Here is a 20143-nt window from a genome sequence, read left to right on the forward strand (position 1 = left end):
CCTTCTTTTTCCTTGCTTCTTTCTTCTTTCCTCATATTCCTTGACTGCTTCTATCCTCACATACAACACTCCATCTCTCATTTCCATGCCTTTTGTTCCTCCAGGATTGATCTGCTCTCTCAGCTTTTCCTCCCTCTCTTAGCTTCATGACATTCCTGGCTTTCTCCAAGATTAAGTTTAAGTCCTGTTTTCTTGGTCTCTCTCCCCTAACCTCTCCAGATAATTACCAATTTATCCTCTATCTATCTCTTGTTTGTAGACAGTTGTTTGCATATTGTCTTCTTTATTAGTCTGTGAATCCCCTAAGAGCCTTTCTTCTCCTTTTTCCATATTATCACCCTAAGCCAAATGGTTAGCACATAGTGAAAGCTTAACAATTGCTTGTTGGCTTGACCTATTGCCTTGATTTTTTCTTTTTAACTTTTTCTCTGCCATCCCACTTTCACTTTTTACCTCAACTTTTCCCATTCTAGCCCTCCCTTCTTTCTTCCTTTCTTTGTAATTCTTTAAAGTCATTGCACAGAATTGCAAAGTGATTAAGAATTCAGGAGCCAGTTGGAATAGTTTCCTCTTGGAAGAGGACGAGGTTGGTGAAAAAATATAAATATGGGATCTTCAGTATTTTCAAATTGATAGAGGAATGATTTGGGATTTTTCTAGAGTCAGGCTATGGTCATCATCAATGTGTTTCTGTGTATTGTAAGTACCTAAGAAGGAAATAAAGAGTGCATAGATTCTTGGATCATAAGCATTAGGTGATTTAGTGGATAAAACATTGAACTTGGCTGAGGAATACCTAAATTTAAGTCCTGTCTCAGAGATTTATTAGCTTTTTTCCTTAATAAAATAGAGATTTATGAAATACAGATAACAATAGTACCTGCAAGGGACTGTTATGTGAGAATCAAATGAAATAATGTGTGTAAAGCACTTAGCAAATTTTAAAGTGCTATATAACTGCTATATGATAAATATAATAGGTGCTATATTTTTATATGCATAGATTTGTAGATAGAAGAAACTTCATAACTATTTATTCCAGCTATTTAATTTTACTGATGAGGAAGTAAGATGACTTGCCTAAAACTGAATAGGTAGTAAATAGAAGAGACAAGATTTGAATATAGATTTTAGGACTAGAGTTGTTTTGTGTTCTGTTACCTAATTCACCTCACAGTGGAGTAATCAATGGGTTTATTTAAGGATGATAAGAAGAATGATTGAGTGAATGAATACAGGGCATTAGAAAGGTGAGTCCTAAACAGACTGAACCACAATTATTCTATTTGCCCCATTGAAACAATGGGTACTTTTATATTTGTAAAATTAGTCAAGATTTTGCTGGAATGTCTCTTAAAAAGACTTGAATTGAATGGATAGAATGGGATATTTTTTCTCCATTAAGATTTTCCTTAGCTATAGTACTTGACAGTTTTAGTGCAAAATGGAAATGATAGGTTTGCAGGTTGAAAACTGTTACCTGAATTTTTTCAGAGTTGTGAAAAAAAATGTCTTCAATTGCGATAAATTGATCATCTTTTTTCCCCCTCTATGGCAGGTGGTGAAGTTTACCAAATCCTTTGAATTGATGTCTCCCAAGTGCAGTGCTGATGCAGAGAACAGGTAAAGCTTATGGCTATCATGTTTTTCATTTGTTGCTAAATAGCCCATGCTTCTCCACACTGAAGCTCTCAGAGGATGCCATCTTTTAAGAGATAACTGAAATGGAAATTGATCTATCTCCTCATCTGCATTTCATAGCTATCTCTAGTGTGATTTTTCTATCATTACTCAGCAATTGGATTTTTAAGACTGAAAGTCAGTACTTGATCCCTGATTCAAATTTTGTCTTTGTATTATTTCTTACTACAAAACTTTATCATGTAAACTTTAAAAGAAATTGCTGATTTTTAAGCAAGACAACTTTTATTTATGTATGTTTACTGAAAATAAAATGTTAATCCCTTCTGATTGATCCCTTTTGTCACTATCACCCTCACCAGATTAAGTACAGAAAGACAAAGGGGATAATCTGACTAGTAAATGTTGATATTTGCCATTATTTGTCATGCAAGAATTGGTTTTTTGTATGAAAAGTGAGGTATTTTGAATATCTGTGAACCTCTGTTTTGCATGAATTTCCATGAATAAGCAGGAGCTGGTCACTGCAAAAATGAATTATTCAAATTTTGCCCATCCCTTTCCCTTAGTCATTTTCAGTGAATGAGCTAATGAATAGTGAAATCAGGGAAATGCAGAGACAAAGGGCCTAAATAATTTGATTCAACAAAACAACTCTGGCATATAAAAGCTTTTTATCGCTTAGATCTCAGAACATTATCCTGGCCAACACTGATTCACAATAACATCATCAATATAATATAACGGAAGCCCAACATGTAGCAGCAAAATCTTATTGCAGTGCTGACCAATCTCTGGTGGTGCAATTTCCATCATATTTTAATTATTAGTCTTTTGGGAGCCTTTAAAACAAGCTAATCAGAAAGTAGCTGCAGAGTGGGTCTGGGAAAGCAATAAGCACATCACAAGGCTTTGTTCTCTATGACTTCATGCTTGTATTTCATCTTCCCTCTACCCTATACAGTTTGGACTCTTTTCAGTTTCTAGGGAAAAATGAAACTGATACCAGTAACTGATGGCTTTTTTCCAATCTACTGAGGAAAGACAGAGAATCATGAAGAGATAAAAGTAAATGAGTATCAACTTAAATCAATAAGCATTTATGTAGACACATGTGCCTCTGTGCTAAGCCCTGAGAATACAAAGAAAGACAAAACAAAACAAAACAAAACAAAACTGTCTCTGTTCTCAAGGAGTTCACAGTTTAATGGGGGAGCCAAAAACAAGAATATGGGAATATATGGGTGTTTCTCTAAGTTATGGTTGTTCTTTTGGGGGCAGGTTTCTTGGGGAGCTTCTGGGGAGGCAGCCTTGGTTTTAGTTCTAGTTCAATAATCCCAAAATGCAGCCAGGAGTTAGAGTCTGGATCCTTTATTTTCTCCTTCACGTCTTGTCTCCTTCACTTGGGGCTCCGCTAGCTTTCTAGAGGCGTTCCTCTCTCTTTGGTTCCCAAGAGCTCTTGTCAGAATCTCTCCAGCCAGCTTCAGTCTCTAGCTCCCTCCGAATCCAAAGCCTCTAGCCACCATGAAGGTAGACGTGGGAATGAAAGTGTGGGATTGTGGGTTTCCCAGAAGTCAATCCTAGTTGTGAATCTCCCGGAAGTCCATGAGTAGGATTTTTCTTTAAACTTGTGAATTTCCTGGACTTGCGAATCCACTAAATCCTGGCTCTGATACTCCTCGAGCTTCCCTGAAGTTCTCCTGTTGACTCAACTCAGACTCTCAGAGAGTGGGCTTTTATATCCTCCCAGAGAATGGGCTTGTGGGTACTCCATGGGCTTGTGGGAGCTCCTTTAAAGGTGTAAACTCCTTTAAAGGTTTGAACTCCTTTAAAGGTGTGAACTCTGAACTAGAGAATTGTTAAGTACCATGCTAAATTAGATAATTATATCCATTCCAGTGACTTAGCACCTTGTAAGAATCCTAACATATGGGAAATGATTATATATGCATATATATATAAAGTTGTATATAATATTATATACATAGCATGTATATCTATAAATGGGGATGGATGGATATATAATCTCAGAGAGATGGTACCAACATTAATTAAGTTTGTGAATGGCTTCTTATAAGAAGAAACATTGTTTTAGCAGATGGAGGACGGTAGAAATAAGTAGTTAGAATATTCTAGGCATGAGGGAAATCAATGAAAATACCTAGATGTGTGGATAATTGAGTAGGAGGAAAAGCAAGGAGGCCAGTGTCACTAGATTGCAGGGCACATAAGGGAAAAAGGTAGAAGATAAATGGAAAGGTAGAAAGGGGGTAGATTTAAAAGTCAAATGGAGGAATTTATGTGATACTGGTGCAAGAGGAAGCTACTAGATAGAGTGTGTTTAATGGAAGGGGTAACATATTCATATCCGAACTTTAGGAAGGTTAGTTTGACCACCAAGTGAAGGATGGGTTGATGAGGGAAGAGATTTATAGCAGGAAGACCAGCCAGAAAGTTATTGCAATTGTCTTAAAAGCCTAGTAGAGGAGTTTGTATGTTAACACAGAAGCAAGAGGGAGCTACTAAAGATTCTTGAGTAGGGAAGTAAAGTTGTCATTTTACAAATTTGTATTTTACAAATATCAATTTGGCAGCTGTGTAGAAAATAATTTGAAATTGACAGAAAGCAGAAGCTGGAAAAACCCAGCTAGAAGACAATTGCTTTCTACTGAGAAGTCATGAGGCTGTGAACTAAGATAGATACTATGTGTGTGAAAAGAAGGGGACAAATAGAAAAGATATTGCAAAGGTAGAACTGAAAAGATTTGAAGATTTATTAAATGAGAAGTGAGCAAGAGGAACAGGAACTAGTTCAGAGTGATTCACAAGAGGCAATTGGTAAATTTTCAATGTAATCATCCATATCTTGGAAATCAGCAAAAGATATGTTCAGGCTTAATGTATTGGTTTGTTGAAATCCTTGACTTCAGGAAATTATAGAGAAATGTTAATAAAATAGCTTAAACTTTTTTTAAATTTAAATTTTATTTTTATAATAGCTTTTTATTTTTGAAAATACATGCAAAGATAGTTTTCAACATTCACCCTTGCAAAATCTTGTGTTCCATATTTTTCCCTCTCCCCTCTCCCTTAGCAAGTAATCTTTTTTTTTCTCTATAATTCTTTTTTTTTAATTTTTTATTTAATTTTTGTTTTATTTTATAATTATAACTTTTTTTGACAGTACACATGCATGGGTAATTTTTTTACAACATTATCTCTTGCACTTACTTCTATTCAGCTTTTTTCCCTTCCTCCCCCAACCCCCTCCCCCAGATGGCAGGCAGTCTTATACATGTTAAATATATTACAGTATATTCTAGATACAATATATGTGTGTAGAACCGAATTTTTTGTTGCACAGGAAGAATTGGATTCAGAAGGTAAAAATAACAGTTTACACTCATTTCCCAGTGTTCCTTTTCTGGATGTAGCTGATTCTGTCCATCATTACTCAATTGGAATTGGATTAGCTCTTCTCTACTTAGCAAGTAATCTAATAAAGATTAAACATGTGTAACTCTAAACATATTTATATATTTATGTCACTGCACAAGAAAAGTCATATGAAAAAGTAAAAAAGAGAGAGAAACAAGCAAGCAAATAATCACAACAAAAAATGTGAAAATACTATGTTGTGATTTACATTCAGTCCCCATTATCCTCTCTCTGGATATAAATGGCTGTCTCCATCACAAATCTATTGAAATTGGCCTGAATCACCTCATTGTTGAAAAAAGTCAAATCCATTACAGTTGATCATCACATAATTTTGTTGTAGCTGTTATATTATATTTTGGTTTTACTCACTTCATTTAGCATTAGAATGTAAGTCTCTCCAAGACCCTCTGAAATCATCTGATCATTTCTTACAGAACAATAATATTCCATTACATTCATATACCATAACTTATTAAGTCATGCTACAAATATTTTTGCACATGTGTGTCCTTTTCCCTTTTTTATGATCTTTTTGGGACACAGACTCAGTAGAGACATTGCTGGATCAAAGGGTATACATAGTTTTATAACCCTTTGGGCATAACTCCAAATTGCTCTCCAGAATGGTTGCATCAGTTTACAACACCATCAACAATGTATTATCATCCCAATCTTCCCACATGCCCTCCAGCATTTATCATTATCTTTTTCTATCATTTTAGCCAAGTAGATTAAACATTAAAATGTGACATAAGCACAATTTTTTTCTCCCCAAGATCTAGTTGTTAAGCATTTGTCAGAAAACATTGAGAGGGAGAGAAAAGGAGAGGGAAAGGAAAAAGTCCTAAAGAAGGAGACAATACCATAAAAAAAGATAATATAACCTCAAGTTTATATAATTATTTATTTTGCACTTTTATATTCTGATTTTAAGTCACCCAAGAACATAATCCCATTATTTGTTAATAAAAAGTGAATGATTATAAAAACCTAATGTTATTACTTTTTAAAAAGAAAGTAAGGAAATATATTAATAATTCAAAACATCTTACACTTGAGGGACATACTATAAAACCTGTCCTGGATGCCTACTGAGAAATAAGACAAAACTTCTGCAGTTTGAAATCCTCATTTTCCCATTTGATATGGAAAATCATTAGAAGTACTGAGATCCAAGAAATTCCTTCATTTTTCTATATTAATGCTCACATAGGGAACTAATTTTTAGGATAAACTGTACACAGACTGAGAAAGACATCCAGGTTTATCCTTCCTCACATTAAGTAAAATTTTTATTCCTCTTCATTTACATCCAGGAATTATCTATATAATAGAAGGCAACTGGGTGGCTAAGTGGATAGAGGGAATTCCTCCCTGGAATCAGGAGGATTTTAGTTCAAATATAGCCTCAGATACTTATTAGTTGTGTGTCCCTTAGCAAATCATTTCATCCTGCTTGCCTCAGTTTCCTCATCTGCAAAAGCCTCTGGAGAAGGAAATAGTATCTTTTGTAATATCTTTGCCAAGAAACCCCAAATGGGATCATAAAACAACTATATAATGGAGCTGTGGGCATGACTTTCATTTATCTTATTGTTTTTGCACCAATTAGCCATTTTCTCCAAAATGGAAATGAGTTCTTCATTCTTTTCTTTTCAGTAGTTCATTTTTTAAAAATCAGTTTCAGCAATTCTGATCTGCATCACTGTTTCTTCCAATTTCTGGTGACTTTTTTTTAGACCCACTTCTCTTCTAGGTACTGAAGATCCATTTCCTCTTTTATCTGCCACCTACTTGTCACTGACTACTTAAAATGAGAGTCTTGGATGATTGGTGGTTGCATTATCTCTTCCAAGATGAACAGTGATTATTTGCAGGAGGTTAGAAAAGAAACTGTGAATTTGTAGCAGGATACTGATCATTAGGGGTGAATAACAGTAACCTGAGTGGGTCCTGGAATCTAGGTGTCTCTGGCCTCTTGTGGGATGTGGTGTAATTCCCAAGGGGTTTGTGATAATCTAATCAGAGGGTTTTGTCCTCCCAGATGAACAATCATAACCTATCGTTAGCACAATCAGATCATCATGCCCTTCATCCATATTACCCAACTCTTTCCTACCCTCCCTGTCCTGGTGTTGACTTGTTACTGTAGCAATTCCCAACTTTTCCCCTTTTCTACCCAGAGACAGCCCTATGAGATGACTATATCCTAAACCTGATCCAAGCATTAAATAGACATAATTCTCCCCTCTCTCATTGTACCATACTCTGCCCATTAGATAACCCCATTATTGGAACAGGAGCTCTGCTCCCAGTGTATTCCCTTTTTGGCTGTGACAGAGACAGGTGATCCTGGGTAGATTTTGTGGTCTTTAAGACATCTTCCCCAGCTCCCCACTTCTCCCTTTTTTCCAGTGGGACAGAGTAAGTAGTGCAGGTTGAATAGGCACTAGTGGGTTGTGAGCCACATTGCAGATCTCATAATATTATTATTCTCCCCAAACCCACTTCTCTTCTGAACTTTCCTATTTCTTCATAGAGTGCCACCATCCTTCCAGTCATTCATATTTTAATCACGGTGTCATTTTTGAGTCCTTATTTTCATTTACCTCATCTATCCAGTGGCTAAATCTTGTCATTTTTCTGTCCATATCATCTCTCAAACACCATGTCTCCTTCTCTGTAGTCACAAGGTCACTTCTCTAGTTCAGACTCTCATCTCCTTCTTGCCTCAATGATTGCAACAATATCCTAACTGGTCTTCATGCCTCAACTCTCCTGACTCCAGTCTATCCTATAATTGTTGTTGAGTCTCTTCAGTTTGACCAACTCTGTTTGGAGATTTTATTGGGGGGGGGGCAAAAAGTGGTTTGTCATTTCCTTTTCTAGCTCATTTTATAAGTGAGAAAACTGAACAAACAAGGTTGAGTGACTTGCTCAGGGTCACACCTAATAATTGTCTGAAGCCAGATTTGAACTCATGAAGATTCCCAGCCTACTGTTCTATCCACTGTACCACCTATCTGCTTTTCCACTCTCCAATACAAAGGAATTTTCCCTCAAACTTAGATTTGATAATGTCAGTCCTATATTCAATAAACCCCAGTGGCTCTCTGTCAAGTCAAAGATGAAATATTATTTTATCTTCATTTTATTCTTTTCTAATGTCTATTTATACAAGTCTTAAAACACATATAACTATTTATACAGCACAACATACATATGTGCTTTATAAATAAGTGAATTTTCCATTCTTAGGGATTTTTATGATAGAGCAACATAATCAAAAAGGTTCAGAGACTACTATCCTAGCAGACTCTGAGACATTCTACTCGGCATAAATGAAACAGCAAGTATTTGGTGCTTCTGTTCTTTCTCACATAGAGAGAATACAGGTAGAACATTATGAATAGAGTGTTAGACTTCAGGTAGACCTACAATCCAATCTCAGACATCTATTAAATATAAAATCATAGATGAAGCTATAGCCACCTATTAAATCTTTGCTTTGATGTAGAAAATTTCTACAATTTAAAGTTCCCTAAATTGATGAAATTTTAGAACATTCTTGTCATTTGATATGGTGACTACAATACTAAAATAGGAAGAAAAGATGGAATGTTTATCTTCAAATACAAAGATCACCACTTGAATCAATTCCAACATATGTGATTACAGGATGTAGGACCAAAGTGGGTTATTTTTATGTAAATAAAGAAGCTACAGTTCTCTAGTAGCATCTCTAGAGGAAGCCAAGTGGCACAGGGGGTAGAGTGTTGAATTTGGAGTCAGGAAGACATATTTTTAATCTAGCATCAGAGACTTCCTAACCTCCCTTAGTATGAGGATAAAATGAAATATTTGTAAAGTGCCTTATAAAACTTAAAGTACCATGTAAATGTTTATTGTTGTTGTTGTTTCCTTATATTAATGTCCGTTGCATTAGTTTAATTAGGTTTAATAAAACATATTGGGGCATTATATGGATATATGTCTAGCAGTCACAAGGACATAAAGATATTGTATATGTTGCCTCTATAAGGCATAGTAATTGTTTCACACTGAGGCTCATTAACTCTGTGGAACTGCTGTCACTGAATATGGAAGAATCCAATATATCTTCTCACAATCCACATTCCAGACTTTGCTTCCCCATTCCACTCTTTTCCCTATGTTTCCATTTATAAGATTGTTCCTATGGACAATGACCCCTGCAATTTTTGCCCAACAAAAAATAATTTTGGAGAACCAGTTAGAGCTGCCAGATGGCATATAATAGTATGACTTTGGATACAACCAAAAATCTTGACAAATTCCTCTTTATGGTGCTTTTAGTGTGTTTTCATATATAAAGGTAAAATAACTCACATTTATTTAGGACTTTAGGGTTCTCAAAGAACTTAACAATGCAATTTGATTTTCTATACCTGAGAATTAGATGTAAAGTTTTGGGTCATTATTTCCAATTAGCTCAGCATACAGAAATCAGTCAGTTCAAAGGTACAAGATTCATTTAGTCATTTTGCTTTTTATCAAGTGCAACAGAAATAATGACTTTTCATGGCAAAAAGATATGGCCATCACAATAAATCTTTTTCTTATCTTGACAAGGGTTGGATAAGCTGGGAGCTGTGAACAAAGGCTTAGTTTGGGATTCTACGTTCAGGCATAAATGACAACAAATAGTATATTTTACTTCATTTGCAAGGGCTACTAAATAAGAGTTTAAGCAAAACAAAAAAAGGAAGTTTAAATTTTATTCCAACCTAGCTTTAGAAAAGATTTATCTATGCCTATATATATATATATATATATACATATATATATAATGCATATATATATATTACATATATATTTACATTGTGTCATTTCACAATGTTCCCCATCTCTTCAACCATCTCTTGTAATAAAGAAAAATAATCAAACAAAAGCAATCAATGAAGCAGCAACATCTGCCTGCACCTGATACATCTGGGATCTATAGTATATCATTCACTACTGAGAAAAAGAACAAGAGATTCATCATCTGTTCTTTAGAATCATTATTGGTCAATGCATTTAATCTGAGTTCAGCTGCTTTTTATGTGCTGCTTTTATTTACATTATTCTATTCTTTTTGTTTATTATTCTTCTGGTTCTTCTGTCTTTAATCTGTATCAGTCCAAAGAAGCCTTTCCATGTTTCTCTGAAATTTTTATATTATGCATTGTACCACAATAATATTCTATTGCATTAATATGTCACAATTATTCATGAGTTCTATCAGTAGTACCTGCTTTGTTTTTTTTTGTTGTTACTGTTTTTATACAAAAATGCCAGTATAAATATTTTATTGCATATGGAAGCTTCCTTTTTTGTCTTTGATGTGACTGAGGATACATATTCACTAGTGGAATTATTGGATCAAAGGATATGAAAACTTTACTAGCTTTTCCTCACATATTTCCCTGTAGCTTTCAGTCAGATTTCCTTTAATCTCTTGTACATGATTATTTTGGCTTTCATAAACTGTGTCAATTTGACAAATGAGGTAAAACCTCAGACTTATTTAATTAGCATTTCTCTTATTATTAGTGATCTGGAGTATTTTTTAATATGGTTTCTCCTAAATAAGCTTTTTTAAAGTCCAGAAAAATAACACACATATAAAATTAATAATAGCAAATGTTGTTCTTAGTTATTTTAAATAATCATAACTACACAGAAGAGTTTACTATAAATAATTTCATTTTCTCTCACTAATGAAAAAATATTCAGCCTTCTAAAACATGCAAAAATCTGAGCCTTGACAATATACTATTTCTTCTCCTCCAAAATCATTCTTTTGACCAATGTAGAGTTCATTTTTTAATCTTCTGATACATTTGATGTGCTGAAAGAGCTATGATTACCAAATTAAATAACCTAGAGTCCTTGGTTGCCCTTAGGAAACTTTGCAATCATTTAAAAAGGTCAAGTTTTCTTCAAAGAGAAATTAAAAATACTTTCTGCCTTTGAACTCTGACATTCTAAGATAGGTGTCTCCATCACTCTATTTATGGCCTCTAAGTTAATGTAAAATGTATTTATTTCAAGAGACCTTTGCTGGATTGTCCAATAATTTCTCCTCTTTGGAAGAGAACTCCTTTAGTCAATTTGATAGAGTTTAAAAAAATGAAGATGAGTAGGTCAAGCATTTACACCACCTATGATCACAGGGGAGACCATTGAAATAAGCCTTGAGTGTACAAATTATAGGTTGCCTTCCACATACAGTAAATCTTTCTTATAACCTTTTCTCAGTTAACTTTTTTTCTATAGATAATGTATTTTAGACAGCTTGTTTCTGTAGAAAACATTACAGAGTTTAACTAATATTTCTTTTCAAAAATTTTCATTACTTCATGTGTCAAAGTCTTAAGAAGCTTATCTTATTCTGAGGGCGTATTTTGGTGACTAAAGATTTTCCAGCTATAGAATTATTAGAGATTTTCATGAGTTTAAAGTTGGTTCATCATCTCTGCTTACCTGTGTCCATCCCTCATATATAAGGCCTAACACTTTTTTCATTGCCATCCATAGCTCAATCCTTACTCGAACCCAATTTATCTGTTATTTCCAACATTCCTCTGTTGCCATCATTCCGTTACCTTTCTTGGTGTACTTGATCTATTATTCCAACGTTCCACTTTAAAGCTCATTACCTTAAAACTTGGTTGGAATATTCAGTGACCTTAGCATACACATAGCAAACTTCTCAGTTCTCCTGCTATCTTTAAAAATTGCCTCTACTTTCCTCTCTTACATCTTTTAAATTATATGAATTGTTAATTTAAAAAATTCTTATAGAAATTTAAGCATAATTTTAGGAGGAATGAAACATTTATTCCTTTAGAATTCAGTTGGCCAGATTCTCTTTGTTCTGCTACCTACTTCCCAAGTCTCAGTTGGGAGATTTTGAAATATTTACTCAATCTCATTGATGCTGAGAATGGAAGACACTAAGGCATCTCAATACTTATATTTTGATCTGAAATAGTGTAGCCTTCAGAACATCATAACTTATGCAAAATGTTGGTGTGCAAAACTGTAATCCTAGATACTAGGAAGGCTTAGGCTCATGGATGTCTCCAACTCAGGAGTTCTAAGTAATAGTGGGTTATGATTAGGTGGATATCCTAAATTGGCATCAATATGGTGAACCCTATAGAGCATAGGAGCCACCAACTTGCCTAAGGAGGGGTGAACCAGCCCAAATTGGAAATGGAAAGTCAAAGCTCCCAATCAAGTGTCAGGAATGGAAGGAGACCCTGAACTTCTACCCTGAATGAGATGGAGAGATAATCTTAAATTAGAAAATTAAAAACCCTACTAGAAAAGAACAGCTTATATGATATTCTAAAACTTTTCTTTCTTATTGTTGGATGAGAATAATTAGAAACAGTTTAGTATGTCTTTTGCCATTGTTTCATGAGATGTTGGAATTAAGGTACTTATTTTTATACTTAATCAGTAATTCCCAACCAATATCATTACTAATAACATATTTCATGATGAATTCTACTATTTTCAATGATTTCTGAAATTTCTTTCACATCTCTATAGATTGGGTTTGGGTCACAATAGGTTTTGTTGCTAACAATAATTTTTTTGAGTACTTTTCAGTAGAGTTCATCCATATGGTTCCTCCCTCCACTAATGCTATTTGAAACCACTTCTTATCTACTCTTACTATGTGATTCTTTTATTAAAAAATGATATTGAGAGGGCGGAGCCAAGATGGCAGAGAAGAAACACACGACTCAGTGAACGTCCTCACTCCCTCACAACCAATTAGATAAATTAAGTCTCAGAATTAGCTCAGGACTGATAGATACCACAAGGACTGGAAGCACGACTTACCAGCTGAAGAGAATCTGGAGTTTCAACAGGAAAGGTCAGTTCCCAGGGGAGGAATAAGAGAGACCAGCACAGACGGTGGGGTAGGGGCACACTGCGCCCATTGCGCTGGGAAGGGCTCTGGGATCAGAGAAGCCACTGAGGTAAAGGAATCTGGCACAGGCTGTTAGCTCTTCTCTGCTAATTATTTAGCAGTTCAGAAGAGAAAGCCAAAATATTTTAAAACTCAAATTAGATTTTCCCCGATCCTGGGGGTAACTCAGCAGACTCGGCACCAGGGGGCGTGGCCTCAGCTACCTCCTGAGAATAGTTAAGAGATTGACAAGTGGGTGGATACGGCCCAAGGCAACACACACTGCCTAGCTTAGCTGGAGGGAGTGGAACTCAGCTCCAGGAAGTCCCAGAGAAGCGGAACCTTTGAACTAGGGACCGCGGTTTCTGGCAGACACTTCCAGTTTGAGCACAGGGGCTTCTCACGTCACCTGCTGCAGACATCCACTCCCCACCCGGAAACATAGGCTGGGCTTCTTGCTGTCTTCACTATTCTACGCCCTCGAAGCACAGTAGTGCTAATCACCTCTGAGGCACTTCCAGGGAGGGGGTGGGGAACTCTCTCCCAGAGCTCTCTCTTAGCTCAGGCACAGGGGCCGCTGCATCCATCCGGTCTGGGAGGAAGCTGGTAAAGAAGTAAATAATTTCCTACCCCAGGGACAGACCCCAAAACATTTTTTTAAATATGAGCAAAAAAGCTAGAAAAACTATAGATTCCTTCTATACAGAGAAAGAGCGGGTATCCAACCCCGAGGAAGTTAACAGCAGAGAGTCAGCAGATAATAACCTAAAGGGGAACGATTCCTGCCCCCCATCACATAACTCTCTCCTAGAAGAAGCTCTTAAAAAATTGAGGGAGATCGAAGAAAAATGGGGAAAAGAAAGGGAAGTTATGATAGAGAGTAACAACGTCCTGAAATTGGAGTTGGAAAAAATAAAGAATTCACAGGAGATGCAGGGAAACAAAATTAGTGAATTAGAAAAGGTTAAAAAAACACAGGAAAGTAGGATTTCTGAATTGGAAAAGATAAAAAAGTCTCAAGAAAATAGAATTTCTGAATTGGAAAAAGAAAATAATTCTCAAAAAAAAAATTAGGGAAATGGAAAAAAATTCAATAGAGCAAAATAATTCATTTAAAAACGAAATTGGGCATTTACAAAAAGAACTAAAAACTGTGAAAGAAGAAAATAACTCCTTGAAAGTCAGGATGGAACAAATAGAAATGAATGATTCACAGAGAACCCAAGAATCAGTCAAACAAAACAAAAAAAAATGAGAAGCTGGAGAACAACGTCAAATACTTACTGGGAAAATCTATAGACCTGGAAAATAGATCTAGGAGAGATAATCTGCGGATTATTGGACTTCCAGAAAACTATGACCAAAAAAAGAGCCTAGATTCTATTTTACAGGAAATTATCAAAGAGAACTGTCCATAGATAATAGAAACAGAAGGGAAAGTAGATGTGGAAAGAATTCATCGAACTCCTTCTGAAATAGACCCTAAAAAAAGAACACCACGGAATATTGTGGCTAAGCTGCAGAATTACCACACAAAGGAGAAAATCCTGCAAGCAGCTAGAAAAAAACAATTTAAATACCAAGGTGCCACAATAAGGGTCACCCAAGATCTGGCTGCCTCCACATTAAAAGATAGAAGGGCCTGGAACCTGATATTCCGTAAGGCAAAAGATCAAGGACTGCAACCAAGAATGAACTACCCAGCTAAGTTTAGCATCTTTTTCCATGGAAGAAGATGGTCATTCAATGAAACAGAGGAATTCTATATGTTTCTAAGAAAAAAACCAGACTTAAACAAAAAATTTGATCTACATCCACAAGACTGAAGAGAAACAGAAAAAGGTACACAGAACCCTTGAGAACTGTAACTCTGTTGTGGGTATATAAAAAATACTCAAGGATAATTTGATTTTACTGATATAAAAGAAAAAAAGGGGGGTGTAGTAAAGGGAAGGAGGTCGGTTCAGAAAAAGGGGAAGGAGTGATAAAAAGAGGGAAACTACATCCCAGGAAGAGACATAGAAAATACACCATATCTGAGGGAACTTAGTGAGGGGGAGAATCATTGTGTGAATCTTACTCTCATCAGAAGAGGCTCAAAGAGTAAATAATTAACATATTTGTTTTTCAGAGAATTTTCTCTCACCTCATTAAAAGGGGGGAGAGGAAAAGGGAAAAGGAAAAGGAGAATAAGTGAAGGGACTTGGAGGGAGGGGGGAGGGATCCTAAAAAAAAAAAAAAAAAAAAAAAGAGGGAGGGTTGCGCGTCACAAGGGGGGTCTGTAAATTAAATATCGGGGAGGGGGATCAGGGGGGTCAAGGGAAAAAAGTATAATCTGGGGATAATACGATGGCAGGAAATACAGAATTAGTAATTTTAACTGTAAATGTAAATGGGATGAACGATCCCATCAAACGGAGACGGATAGCAGATTGGATCAAAAAGCAGAACCCTACAATATGTTGCCTACAGGAAACACACTTAAAGCAGGGAGATACATACAGAGTAAAGGTAAAAGGTTGGAACAGAGCCTATTATGCTTCAGGTAAAGCCAAAAAAGCAGGGGTAGCTATCCTTATCTCAGATCAAGCAAAAGCAGAAGTAGATCTCGTTAAAAAAGATAAGGAAGGAAACTATATCCTGCTGAAAGGTAGCATAAATAATGAAGCCATATCAATACTAAACATATATGCACCAAGTGGTATAGCATCTAACTTTCTAAAGGAAAAGTTAAGAGAACTGCAAGAAGAAATAGACAGTAAAACTATAATAGTGGGAGATCTCAACCTTGCACTCTCAGATTTAGACAAATCAAACCACAAAACAAACAAAAAAGAAATTAAAAAAGTAAATAGAACATTAGAAAAACTAGGTATGATAGACCTTTGGAGAAAACTGAATGGCAATAGGAAGGAATATACTTTCTTCTCAGCAGTTCATGGATCCTATACAAAAATTGACCATATATTAGGACATAAAGATCTCAAAATTAAATGTAGGAAGGCAGAAATAATAAATGCCTTCTTCTCAGATCACAATGCAATAAAAGCTACATTCAGTAAAAAGTTAGGGGTAAATAGACCAAAAGTAATTGGAAACTGAATAATCTCATCTTAAAGAATGACTGGGTGAAAGAGCAAATTATAGAAACAATTAACAATTTCACCCAAGATAATGATAATGATGAGACATCATATCAAAATCTTTGGGATGCAGCTAAAGCAGTAATAAGGGGAAATTTTATATCTTTAGAGGCTTATTTGAAGAAAATTGAGAAAGAGAAGATTAACGAATTGGGCTTACAACTTAAAAGGCTAGAAAAAGACCAAATTATAAACCCCCAACCAAAAATTAAACTCGAAATACAAAAATTAAAAGGAGAAATCAATAAAATTGAAAGTAAAAAAACTATTGAATTAATAAATAAAACCAAGAGTTGGTTTTATGAAAAAGCCAATAAAATAGATAAACCTTTGGTAAATTTGATCAAAAAAAAAGAAAGAGGAAAATCAAATTGATTGTCTTACAAATGAAAAGGGGGATCTTTCCACCAATGAAGAGGAAATTAGAGAAATAATAAGGAGTTACTTTGCCCAACTTTATGCCAATAAATTTGATAACTTAAGTGAAATGGATGACTTTCTCCAAAAATATAGGCTCCCTAGATTAACAGAGGAGGAGATAAATTGCTTAAATAGTCCCATTTCAGAAAAAGAAATAGAACAAGCTATTAATCAACTCCCCAGGAAAAAATCCCCAGGGCCAGATGGATTCACATGTGAATTCTACCAAACATTTAAAGAACAATTAGCCCCAATGTTATATAAATTATTTGAAAAAATAGGGGATGAAGGAGTCCTACCAAATTCCTTTTATGACACAGACATGGTACTAATACCTAAACCTGGTAGATCGAAAACTGAGAAAGAAAATTATAGACCAATCTCCTTAATGAATATTGATGCTAAAATCTTAAATAAGATATTAGCAAAAAGACTTCAGAAAATCATCTCCAAGATAATACACTATGATCAAGTAGGATTTATTCCAGGAATGCAGGGCTGGTTTAATATTAGGAAAACTATTAATATAATTGACCATATTAATAATCAAATTAATAAGAACCATATGATCATCTCAATAGATGCAGAAAAAGCATTTGACAAAATCCAACATCCATTCCTACTAAAAACTCTTGAGAGTATAGGAATAAATGGATTATTCCTTAGAATAATCAGGAGTATATATTTAAGACCGTCAGTAAGCATAATATGCAATAGAAATAAACTGCAACCTTTCCCAGTAAGATCAGGAGTGAAACAAGGTTGCCCACTATCACCATTACTATTCAATATAGTACTAGAAACGCTAGCCTCGGCAATAAGAGCCGAGAAAGAGATTCAAGGAATTAGAGTAGGAAATGAGGAAATTAAACTATCACTTTTTGCAGATGACATGATGGTATACTTAGAGAACCCCAAAGACTCTGCTAAAAAGCTACTAGAAATAATTCAAAATTTCAGCAAAGTGGCAGGATACAAAATAAATCCACATAAATCCTCGGCATTTTTATATATCACTAACAAAATGCAACAGCAAGAGATACAAAGAGAAATTCCATTCCAAACAAATGTTGAGAGTATAAAATATTTGGGAATCCATCTACCAAAGAAAAGCCAGGAATTATATGAGAAAAATTATAAAACACTTGCCACAAAAATGAAATCAGATTTAAATAATTGGAAAGACATTCAGTGCTCTTGGATAGGCCGAGCGAATATAATAAAGATGACAATACTCCCCAAACTAATCTATTTATTTAGTGCTATACCAATCAGACTCCCAAGAAACTATTTTAATGACCTAGAAAAAATAACAACAAAATTCATATGGAAGAATAAAAGGTCGAGAATTGCAAGGGAACTAATGAAAAAAAACTCAGAGGAAGGTGGTCTAAGTGTACCTGATCTAAAGCTATATTATATAGCAGCAGTCACCAAAACCATTTGGTATTGGCTAAGAAATAGACCAGTAGATCAGTGGAACAGATTAGATACAAAGGACAAAAAAGGGTACATCTATAGCAATCTAATCTTTGACAAACCCAAAGATTCCAACATTAGGGATAAAAATTCATTATTCGGAAAAAACTGTTGGGAAAACTGGAAATTAGTATGGCAGAAATTAAATATGGATCCACACTTAACACCATATACCAAGATAAGATCAAAATGGGTCCATGATTTAGGCATAAAGAGGGAGATAATAAATAGATTAGAGAAACAGAGGATAATCTACCTCTCAGACTTGTGGAGGAGGAAGGAATTTATGACCAGAGGAGAACTAGAGATCATTATTGATCACAAAATAGAAGATTTTGATTACATCAAACTAAAAAGTTTCTGTACAAATAATACTAATGCAAACAAGATTAGAAGGGAAGTAACAAATTGGGAAAATATTTTAAAAACAAAGGTTCTGACAAAGGTCTCATTTCCAAAATACATAGAGAACTGACCATAATTTATAAGAAACCGAACCATTCTCCAATTGATAAATGGTCAAAGGATATGAACAGACAATTCTCAGAGGAAGAAATTGAAACTATATCCACTCACATGAAAGAGTGTTCCAAATCACTACTGATCAGAGAAATGCAAATTAAGACCACTCTGAGATACCACTACACACCTGTCAGATTGGCTAAGATGACAGGAACAAATAATGACAAATGTTGGAGGGGATGTGGGGAAATTGGGACACTAATACATTGCTGGTGGAGTTGTGAAAGAATCCAGCCATTCTGGAGAGCAATCTGGAATTATGCCCAAAAAGTTATCAAACTGTGCATACCCTTTGACCCAGCAGCGCTACTACTGGGATTATATCCCAAAGAAATACTAAAGAGCGGAAAGAGACATATATGTGCCAAAATGTTTGTGGCAGCTCTTTTTGTTGTAGCTAGAAACTGGAAGATGAATGGATGTCCATCAGTTGGAGAATGGTTGGGTAAATTGTGGTATATGAAGGTTATGGAATATTATTGCTCGGTAAGAAATGACCAGCAGGAGGAATATAGAGAGGCCTGGAGAGACTTAAATCAACTGATGCTGAGTGAAATGAGCAGAACCAGAAGATCACTGTACACTTCAACAACAATACTGTATGAGGATGTATTCTGATGGAAGTGGAAATCTTCAACATAAAGAAGATCCAACTCACTTCCAGTTGATCAATGATGGACAGAGGTAGCTACACCCAGAGAAGAAACACTGGGAGGGGAATGTAAATTGTTAGCACTAATATCTGTCTGCCCAGGTTGCATGTACCTTCAGATTCTAATGTTTATTGTGCAACAAGAAAATGATATTCACACACATGTATTGTACCTAGACTATATTGTAACACATGTAAAATGTATGGTATTGCCTGTCGTCGGGGGGAGGGAATAGAGGGAGGGGGGGTAATTTGGAAAAATGAATACAAGGGATAATATTATAAAAAAAAATATATATATATATATATAATAAAAAAAAATTTTTTTAAAAATGATATTGAATCATAGATTTACAGCAAGAAAAGTCCATACAAGCTATCTCTATTCTATCAAAATTTATAGAATAGATTCTAACTTATCTAGTTAATATTCTTAATTTATAAATGAGGACCTAAGACCCAGAGATATTATGTGGTTTGATTAACTATAAGCTCTCCATAGAGGATATGCTTATTGGGTTAGAGGCCTTGTCTTAAATGTTTTTGAGAAATACCAGGATAGTGCTCATCCATATTTTAAACATCTTTCTTGCTATATGATTGACCCCACTATCTTGGGTTATTGTATAAGCAAAGAGTAAGAATTATCTATTTCTTAATTCTTAATAATAGAAATTATATATTTTTTAGATGATAAAATAATTTATATTTTGTGAAAAATTTGTCATATTTATATGTGTATGTAATATGCATGATATATCTATGTAATATACTATATTTTACATATATATTTATTAAATCTGTTATTACTATATCAATATATTTAACAATTATTCCAACTTAATATATCATTATATTTATTATATTAAACATGTAATTAATTTTATAATAAAT

The 20143-nt window shown here is 34.8% G+C and overlaps 1 protein-coding gene across 1 annotated transcript in view; it reads left to right on the plus strand.

Annotated features, from left to right (window-relative positions):
• Positions 1 to 20143, plus strand: part of PDE11A (phosphodiesterase 11A) — a 474543-nt gene that overhangs the window by 215469 nt on the left and 238931 nt on the right. Inside the window, exon 5 of the mRNA XM_074303019.1 lies at positions 1559 to 1623. Within this exon, the coding sequence (XP_074159120.1) occupies positions 1559 to 1623 (65 nt within the window). The remainder of the gene's footprint in view (positions 1 to 1558; positions 1624 to 20143) is intronic.

Source organism: Sminthopsis crassicaudata, chromosome 3, assembly GCF_048593235.1.
Source record: "Sminthopsis crassicaudata isolate SCR6 chromosome 3, ASM4859323v1, whole genome shotgun sequence".
Taxonomy (NCBI): domain Eukaryota; kingdom Metazoa; phylum Chordata; class Mammalia; order Dasyuromorphia; family Dasyuridae; genus Sminthopsis; species Sminthopsis crassicaudata.